The following is a 9554-nucleotide window of genomic DNA, read 5'->3' as shown; positions in this document are numbered from 1 at the left end:
GGTTTTGACAGAACTAGCATCTCAGGGGTCATCCTTAGGCCCCTATCTTCTCACCTATTGGATTAAGCTCTCCTGGCAACGTGATGAAGAGTCACCCTTGCCACATTTCTCCGGCCTGCATCTTAGGAAGACCTAAGCTGTCCCTTTTTAAAGGAACAGACTGAACAGGTCTAGGAAAAGAAGCCCAGACACCTCTGGTAGGGTACTCAGCTCTCAGATCAGCCCTCATCTTAATTCTAGGGGACTGTGACACCTTCATCTGTCCTTCTGTTTCTGTGACCCCTGGGGGAATTCGAGGGTAGATTTTTAGGGCCACCCAAGCCCATAGGATTAAAGCACTTTATAAACTAGAATGTGATGAAACAATGTTATTAGTAACATCCGACTTTGTTACCATCAAAACTAACTTCACCCCCGTTAGTGTCCAAAAGACTGCCCAGAACGGCATTTCTAATCACACTCAGAAGGAGAAGAAGCTAAGCTGTCCCAAGGTTTCTCTTGCCTCCCAGCCACATTTCCTTCCTTCTGGTTCTTTCTCAGGAAGCCCCCAGTTTTCCCACAGTCCAAATACTATGGTGGACAATGACTGCCCCACCCAGGTATGTAGGCAAAGCATGAGCTTCGGATTCAGGCACTCTGGGTTGGAACCTGCTGCTGCTGCTTAGAAGGTTGCAATATAAGCATGTTAGCCTCAGTTTCTTTAGCTATACAATGGGAACACCATCATGTCTCAGTTATCTATTGCTGCATAACAAACAACCCCAAAGTAATTACTTCTCATGATCCTGTAGATTACGAATTTGCCAGAATTCAGCTTGGTGGTTCTGCTCCTTATGGCAGAACTATTGGCTGTGGTCCTTCATTTGGTCCTTCACTGCTGTGGTGGCTGGGCTGGGCTGGACAGTCGAAGAAGCTTTCCTCATATGTGTCTAGTGCCCTGGGGCTCCTCCATGCTCCTCTCCATGTGGCTAGCTTGGCCTTCCTCACAGCATGGTGGCTTTAGTGTCATCAGACTTCTCCAGGCTCACTTTCAAAATAGATTGTGTTGAATGTCAAGGCAGAAACTCCTTAAGGTCCAGCTTTGAAAGTTACACAGCACTGCTGTCACTCGCTATTGGTTGACACAAGTCACAGAACCAGCCAAAATTCAAGGGAAGGGCAAATAGATTCCATCTCTCAATGGGAAAGTGGCAACACCGTCATAACCCATTCACATCATCATAGAATCATGGGGAGGAATTTTTTTGAGATATGAAAAGCACTTAGCACAACATTTGGCACAATAATTTATGTCAAGCTTATATGTAATAAGTGGCAGTTACTGTGGGAGTGGGGATAGAGAGCTGATACTCTCAGGGCAGACCCTGATTGCAAATGAAGATACCCAACTCAAACTAGCTTAGGCCAAAGAAATGAATTATTGGAAAAATAATTAAAAAGGGAATTAATTACCTGGGAAGTCCAGAGGTAAGACTGAATTCAAGCACAACTGAACCCAGTGACCCAAACAATGTCATAGGTCTTTCTCCCCTGTCTTCTTCCCTCACCACCATCCTCACATCTATAGTTTCTAGCTTATCTCTGCTCTTCTTTTCATACTGTCCTCATTACCTCCTGCTGCAGATAGACTTTCTCTATATGTCAGCCCGATGCCCACATTCTTAGAGCTGGTGGTCTAAAAAAGAATGGCTTTCCCAGCAAAAGTCTTAAGGAAGACCCTGATTTGGTCAGCGTGGGTCACTTGCCCATCCCCAAACCAATAAGCATCCAGGAAGATGTATTACTGTGATTGGGACTGGCGCCCCACCCCCCGCCACCCACCCAAGACTACAGGTATTGGGGGCACAGGGAGGAGAGGAGAGTTTTTCAAATGAAACAAAAGGAAGGGGAACTCATCCTGGATGTAACAGACCTTAACCATGCCTTCTAGTGCATCTGTCCTCCCTCCCCACAAAGCCTTCACATCCACCTCTTGACCTAGCTTGGTTCAGCCTTTGAGAATCATGTTGGGACCCCAGTGTGAGGCATGTATGGAGAGGGGGTATCAGGTGGCAGTGGGAAGGAAAGGGCATCTGACTTTTCCTTCCTGCCTCCTCCTGGCTCTCTTAGGTCAAAGGTCAAGGCTTCAGGGAAGTGTCATGGAGAATCTGGACTCAGAACCTCTCTACTCAAGGGGGTTTGGATAACTTACCAAGGGGGAGAGTGGAATTGGCATCGTGGCATCACATGGAGGAGAAAGGAAGCTCCCTAAGGGTGGGGTTTATATTCACAGCTCTGCCTTCCCCAGAGCTGGGTTCAATACGATAAATAAATAAATAAATAAACAAATAAATAAATAAATAAATATCTCCTGCACTTCTCTCAGAGACCACAAGAGGGTGCACAGAGCCCAGCTTCCCTATTAACTGGGCCCAACAGGACCTGCAAGACATCTGGGGAGCTCAAAGAGCCGTGGGCAGGAGAGGGTAGGATGAAAGGAAACAAGGAGACCCATGGACAGCTTGTGTCAAGCTGCTAGGGTTCCAGACTGTCTGGAACCTCTGGGGCTGACCCGGACCTAGGGCTGGGACGCTTGCCTCCCGGTCTCTATTGCCAGGTCCTGGTGAGTGGGGTAGAGTGGGTGATGCTGGACTCCTCCATGATGCCACAGAAGGAAACTGAGGCAGTGGCATGAACTGAAACCACCCCAGTCAGGTTAAAAGGAATTCAGAGGAAGTAGTATGATACAGTGAAAAAAAGGCTTACTTTGTTAGCTGGACCTTGATCAAGTCAGTTAATCTCTTCGAGCCTCAGTTTCCCATCAAAAATGGCGGTGCCTGATAGCTTTTTATTTTTTTATTTTTAAAAGATTTTATTTATTTATTTGACAGAGAGAGACATAGCGAGAGCAGGAACACAAGCAGGGGGAGTGGGAGAGGGAGAAGCAGGCTTCCCACAGAGCAGAGAGCCCGATGTGGGACTCGATCCCAGGACCCTGAGATCATGACCTGAGCCGAAGGCAGACGCTTAACTGACTGAGCCACCCAGGCGCCCCTGATAGCTTTTTAGTACATCGTAAGAGGGCATTGCGATCTTCAAACTGCTAGTTGTATGCTAGTGGTCCATCTTCTGTGACCAAGCTCAGCAGAAGTCTGGGAGATGCCCTGTGTGAAGGGTCAGAGCCTTGTCCTGAGAGGCACCATTTTGACCATTATCTTGGTCATCTCTAAGCTCAGAGATAGCTCTATGCTCTTGCACATTGCCTTGGGAGAAGGCTAGGCCCAGAGCTCAGAAATGCCTCCTCACCACCACCCCCTTGCTCACCCAGCTGCTCAGCCCAGGGCACAGTCTGAGCCATGAAGGTTCCCTGCTGGCTGAGTGATGGGGGACATGTGGTACCGGGGAGTTGGGGGAAGAGCACAGAGGCGCCCCAGATGTGTGCATGACCACATCAGGAACAGCCAGAATGCAGGCAGATGGGTGGGGAAGCTACTGGAAAGCCCATGATCAGCCTAAGGCCAAGGGCTCATTTCCCTTCCTTCCAATGACCAACCAGGAGTTTGGGCAACTAAAGCAGCAAGTTAATCCCCTTACCTTACCGAGGGGCTCTGTCCCTGAGGCCTGAGGATAAGACAAAGACCTCCCTTATTGGTCTGGGGCTCCTTCCCTCTCCTCTTCACCAAGATAGACTTCTCTTGCAGAACCTCGGGACTGAGCCTGGCCTGGTCTGGGTTGGGGCCGTGAGGGTCCCACCTGTTCTCACCCTGGTGCCTCCCCTTGCCCTCCCTTCCCTGCAACCTCCTCCAGAGTTGCCACAGCTTGAACCATTCTCTGAGCTGCCTTTCATCCCTGGTGCTCCCCCCACCCCCAGTGGCCCCTATAATTGTGGTCTCAGCTGGTGGCTGCGGGGGCTGGGGCTGGGCTGAGGGCCAGGGCCCAGGGCAGGGCCAGGGTGGGGACTGGGGGCTGCTGATAGGGGCTTGCCCATGGCAGGGGTCATTTGGGACTGGGGCGCCAGTTGCAGACACTCTTTCTGGGCCTCCTCTCCCCACATGCCAAGGTCCTGTGCCTATATATGCCCTCTCCTCCCTGCACTGAGAAATGCCCCAGGCTTGGGCACTTTTAGACCCTCATGACATCAGGCCAGAACTATGTCCCAGTGCAAACAAGACTTGAAAATCATTATTTGCCTCCTGGGGTTTTCAAAGAAAGGGCCTTCTCCTTCTCTTTTACACCTCTATATTTCATGAGGAGTAGAAGGGGGGGGGGGGGGACGAAGAGACCTTCCCTCGGCGGGTCGCAGGAAAAAAAAAATTGACCTCTCAAGCAGCTCAGCAGAATTTCCCAAATGTGGTCCTCACGAAAATCACTTGAGATACCAGCTAGAAATGCAGAACCCTAGACCTTGCCCCTGGACAGGCTGATTCAGCTGCATGGGACCCAGAATCAGTATTCCCCACAATGGCCTACCCCAGGGGATACATATGATGCCTCAAGCATGGAAAGGCTAGTGTGAGCTCTACCCAGGGAGTAAGGAAGTCATGAACGAATTCTCTGTCCCACCTTGGGCCTCTTCCTAATCCCTTCTGTGCCTCAGTCTCCCCAACAGTCAATGGGCACCTGACTCCCCAGCCTGGCTTGTCCCTGTGGTGCCCTCTCTCAGCCCAGGCTCATTGCCTCCTTCCTGTGCTGAGTCTGGTCCTGCCCTATCCTTCCCCATACTCTTCCCAAACTCTAGTCCTAAGCTGTCCTTGTCCTTGCAGCATGGCGAAGGAGAGTGGGGACGGCAGGGGGCGGCCAGGGTCAAACAAGGCTCTGGCTGACGCAGACTGCTTCCTGCCCCCGGCTGTTTTCCTGCTGTCCAGCCAGACTGCTCCCCCCATTGCCCCACCCCCACCCCCAGCAGCCTCAAGCCCTTAATTCCTGACAGCTGCGGTGGCTGCCGGCAGAGATGGGGGAAAGGAGGGGGGGAGGATGCCGTCAGCCTACTGTTGCTCAGGCTGCCCCCACCACCTGACAGTCTGGGGACAGGGAAGGCCCCACCCCTCTCCAATTCCCCAGGGATGGGCAATTCCAGGAATGGGCCCCTTTTGTCTCAGAGCCCAGAGTTTGTCCTTAAACCAGGAGAGGACACTGAGGTTGGGAAGGAGGTGTGTGTATAGAGGAGAAGACTTGCGCCCATTTTACAGAGGAGGATGCTAAGGCCACAGCGGGGGTAGGATTCACTATCAGGGCCCAGGTTGGAACCAGAAACAGCGCCTCTCTCCCCAACCCTCTGGTTTCTCAGGCCCTTCCCTGGGTCTAGTATACTAACCCCATATGGAGATGAGCTCAGTGTTCAGCCGGGGTGGGAGGACAAGAGGAAAATCCCAGAGAGGAGTGGGCCTAAGCTAGGAGCCTGGTTTGGGGTGGCTTCCAGAGGACCAAGTACAGGTAGCAGGACCAGGGCAAGATCTGGAGCATCTGCAGAAAGGCCCAGGCAAGTAACACTCAGTGTGGGGGCCACTGCTACCATGCTCAGGGTCAAGAGAACTGGGCTCAGTTCTAGCTCTTGGACTAATTTGCTGTGTGACCTTGAGTAAGTCATGACCCTCTCTGAGCCTCATTATTTTCTTGTGAAATAAAAAGGGACAAAATAAGATGACCCCCAAAGCACACTTTTGGAATTAAAGGACTCGCTAATCCCTCTCCCAGGGTGTGTCACCCCAAGGAGCTCTGCTCCCAAACAAGCATTTACTGGAGTCCCAGCATTTTTACCTTCATTGGCTCACTGACTAGATGAGGTGGGCCTCGGTAACCTCATTTCACAAAGGGGCAGAGGGTGGCTCAGTGTGCACGAGGCACCTGTTTAGGGTCACACAGGGAAGAAGAGCAAAATCCAGAGGCTGCCAAACCCCTTTACAGGACCCCCCACACCTGCCGCACCAGCCAAGCCTGGGAAGTCCCTCCTGAGGTGGGAAAGGCAAGCAGGGGGGACAGCCCCTCCCCTCCAGCCCCTGCAGGTGTGTGTATTGGGGAGGACTGCTCCCCGGCAGCTGTGTCCCGGCCAGACACACACACTTCCCAGTAACACACAGCTTCTTACACAAACCAGCGCGCCCTGGCACTGGCAGCTCCACGTGCACGCGCGCACAGACCCCCAACACCTCTCCTTCCCCCGCCCTCCCACCGCCGCTCCCACCCGGAGTCCTGAGCGGACGCAGTGGCCTCAGGACCCATACACGCCTCCACCCCCCGTCGTGACGTCACCTGGGGTAGAGCCCTGAGACACTCGGGCGGGGGCTGGGGGGAGGAAAGGGGAGGCGGCAGAGCTCCCCGAGCCGGGACAGTCACTCACTCTCTGGGCGGTGGGGCCGGGCACAGACAGCGCCGCCCCCCCAAATCCCCCCCCCCCCCCCCCCCCCCCCCCCCCCCCCGCCCGCCCGGGCCCGCCGCCCGCCCCTGGGGGGCCCCCCCGCCCCCCCCCCCCCCCCCCCCCAGCCCGCAGCCCCCCCGGCCCCCCCCCACCCTCGAGAGGTACCAGGAGTTGTCGCAGGGGGGCCTCGGGAAATTCCCTGGACCCCTGTGCCAGGAGGTGCCCGGTGCGCCCGCCCGCCCCCCCACCCCGAGGGCGGTGCCCGGGGGCGCTGCCCCATGGAGCGGGGAGGCGGGCGCCGTCTGCTCCCGGAGCCGTGACCCGAGTCGGAGCTGTGTGTCGCAGCCGCCCCGACCCCCGCGGATCATGCGCCGTCGCCCCTGGCCCGCCGGTCCCGCCGGGCTGTGAGCCCCCCACTCCTGGCCCGTGACGGCCCGCGCGCCATGGGCAGCACCCACCCTTGCCCCTGGCTGCGGCTCCGACCTCGGCCCCAGCCGCGGCCCGCGCTCTGCGCGCTCCTGTTCTTCCTACTGCTGCTGGCTGCCGCCGTGCCCAGGTGAGCCCTCACGTATGCCCCGCCCTCCTGGAGAGCTGGGACCCCCAGCCACGGGGGGCCTCTGGTGCTCCCGCCGGGGCAGGGGACCCTGGAAGGAGGGAGGGACAGTGTCGTAGGAAAGTGCTGGTACCCAATGAAAGACACTGCCCTCACAGGAGGGGGCTGAACTGGTGACAGAATCTGGGCAGGCCAGGGAGACAAGGCAGTGCCCAGGAAAGTGAAGGCTACTAGAAGAGGAGGTGTGTGTATGTGTGTGGGGGAAACAAGTGCCAACCTGGAGTCCATGCCAGGCTGGGGGCATGCACCCCCACCCCAGGAGAAAGCTCAGACTGCCTTGCTCCATCTTGGAGATCACTCCCAGGAAGGGGCATGGGTGGGGGGCTGGAAGGGAGTAGTTCAGGTGGGGTCCCTGAGACACTGAAGCTGGAAGGGTTCTCAGTGTGTGTGTGTGTGTGTGTGTGTGTGTGTGTGTAATTTTGTGAACCTGCTAGTTATGCTATAAACAGCAGTCTGTGTGTGCACATGGGTGTGACTGAGAGCTTACGGATCGATATATGTTAAGATGCGCACATGTACATGCTTGTGAGTGTCTGTGTGTATACCTCTGTCTGAAGTGCGTGTGTGTGTAAGAGTTCCTGGGTCTGTGTGGCCCCTCGATGTGTGCAGAAGTATGTCTGTGTGAATGGGACTACTGAAACATGCGCTGGGAGTGGTCTCCTGGGGAACGCTACGTATGTGAGCATCTCTGCCTCAGGATGTACTTATGAAATACTATGTGCACAGGCATTTTGGATGTGTGTGCATTTACACGTTAACTTGTGTGGGTGTGCAGCTGGGCAGGTGGTGTTGGAGGAAATGATGATGAGAGGACCAAGAACAGGAGAATGCTTTAGGACTCTACCTATAGGCCTAACCTTTAGAAGAGGTTGGAACAGAGGGACTATGGCCTTTGGGACAGAGTGTAAATTGCTAAGTGGGGCCCTCCTAGCTCCCCAAAACACTCACCCACACCCACACCCACACCCCATCGCCTGCAGGTCTGCACCCAACGACATTCTGGGCCTCCGCCTCCCCCCGGAGCCCGTGCTCAATGCCAACACGGTGTGCCTGACGTTGCCGGGCCTGAGCAGGCGGCAGATGGAAGTGTGTGTGCGCCACCCTGACGTGGCTGCCTCCGCCATCCAGGGCATCCAGATCGCCATCCATGAGTGCCAGCACCAGTTCCGGGACCAGCGCTGGAACTGCTCCAGTCTGGAGACTCGCAACAAGATCCCCTACGAGAGTCCCATCTTCAGCAGAGGTAGCTGCCCCCCTCACCCTTGCCCTTCTGCGCACCCATCCAACACCTTCACCCCAAAAGCCAACCACCCCCAACCCACTCCCTCAAGCTGGCAACCCCCCCCCCCCCCACACACACACAGGTGCCCATCTACCAGCCATACTGCTCCTTTCTGGTCTTGGGCAGTCCACGAGGGCCAAACGGGGCAGACACGTCTCCAGCCTGAGCTGCGTGGGCTAAGGGTAGTAGGTTCCATGCCTGAGAATTGACTCCTGGGTTATCTTGCCCTGTCATTGACACTATATATCTCAGGCCCAGGAAATATCCACATCTGTCACCTTCCTCAATTTACCCTCTACCTAGTAAACAGCATTTAGGATGGAGAGCCTAGGATAAGGTGCCCAGAGTCAGCGTGAAGGACTTTTGCCAAACGGTGTAGGTGAGGGAAGCCCGGGCAGGTAAAATGTCTGTACTTCTGTAGAAACTCTTCCCGGCAGGGTACACCACCAGCCTCTGTGTCATTCCCGCCGCCCCCGAGAACCTTCTCTGAATCAGAGGCACTGGGTGTGTGCATGCCTCCTGCCCAGCAGGCCCAACAGCTCTGCCAATCCCTCTTCCCTTCACAGCCCCGAGAAACCACAGCCCACTCCCTGTCCTCCCTCTGGGACTTCTGGGTGACCCAGGGCCCACCCTGACGACCCCTAGAGTAGCTTGGGCTGGAGATGGCAGGAGCTTTTGTCACTCCTTTCTGTTCACAACCACCTCAGGCCCTGAGATCTTAGGCCTTGACTCAGGTCTTTTGGGGAAGATGGGGGTTATCTATCTTTCCTCTCAGCTGCTTGAGTGGGACAGTGTGGGGACCTGGCTCCTTGGGACTTGTCCAATTCTCAGTTGACAGTGGAGGAAGAGGGGTACCCCTATACCCTTGTGGCCTTGGGGCCCAGAGGCTTCTGGAAGAGTCAGATTTCTAAGGTACCCTAATTTCAGAAAGAACTCGGCCAGCCGGGGACTTTCCCTTTTCACCAGGACCCCTCCTTGCATCCCCAAGGGCCCCCAAGTCAGGGGCCATCGCAGCCTCCCCCAGCCCAGCCCCACGCCGCCCGCCCCGCCCCCGCGCACCCTCCCGCCTCCCTCCCCCGCGCGCCCCGGGCGCTGTTTCTACCCGGCCGAGCCCAGCCCGACGCGTGTGGCGGCATGCAGCCGCGAACTAATCCCCGCGGGCCGCGGCAGACGGCTCCGGGCCCGAGCCGCGCGGCTCTCCAAGGGGCGTCCCCCGCCACCCCGCCCCAGCCCCGCGCTCCCGCCCCGCCGGCCCCGCCGCGCCCGAGCCCCGCCGGCCGGCAGACGGCGGCTGCGGGGGACCCCGGCCGGGCGCCCCGCCCCGC

At 56.4% G+C, this 9554-nt stretch overlaps 1 protein-coding gene across 1 annotated transcript in view; it reads left to right on the top strand.

The window, feature by feature from the left end:
- The first annotated feature begins 6777 nt into the window (after window positions 1-6777).
- WNT10A (Wnt family member 10A) overlaps window positions 6778-9554 on the top strand; it is an 11874-nt gene continuing 9097 nt past the window's right edge. Inside the window, exons 1-2 of the mRNA XM_032412056.1 lie at window positions 6778-6890; window positions 7928-8190. Coding sequence (XP_032267947.1) covers window positions 6778-6890; window positions 7928-8190 — 376 coding nt within the window. The remainder of the gene's footprint in view (window positions 6891-7927; window positions 8191-9554) is intronic.

This window comes from Phoca vitulina, unplaced genomic scaffold (assembly GCF_004348235.1).
Source record: "Phoca vitulina isolate PV1807 unplaced genomic scaffold, GSC_HSeal_1.0 scaffold1, whole genome shotgun sequence".
Classification (NCBI taxonomy): Eukaryota; Metazoa; Chordata; class Mammalia; order Carnivora; family Phocidae; genus Phoca; species Phoca vitulina.
Note: the sequence above shows the minus strand (reverse complement) of the source record. Positions and strands in the feature narration are given on the sequence as shown.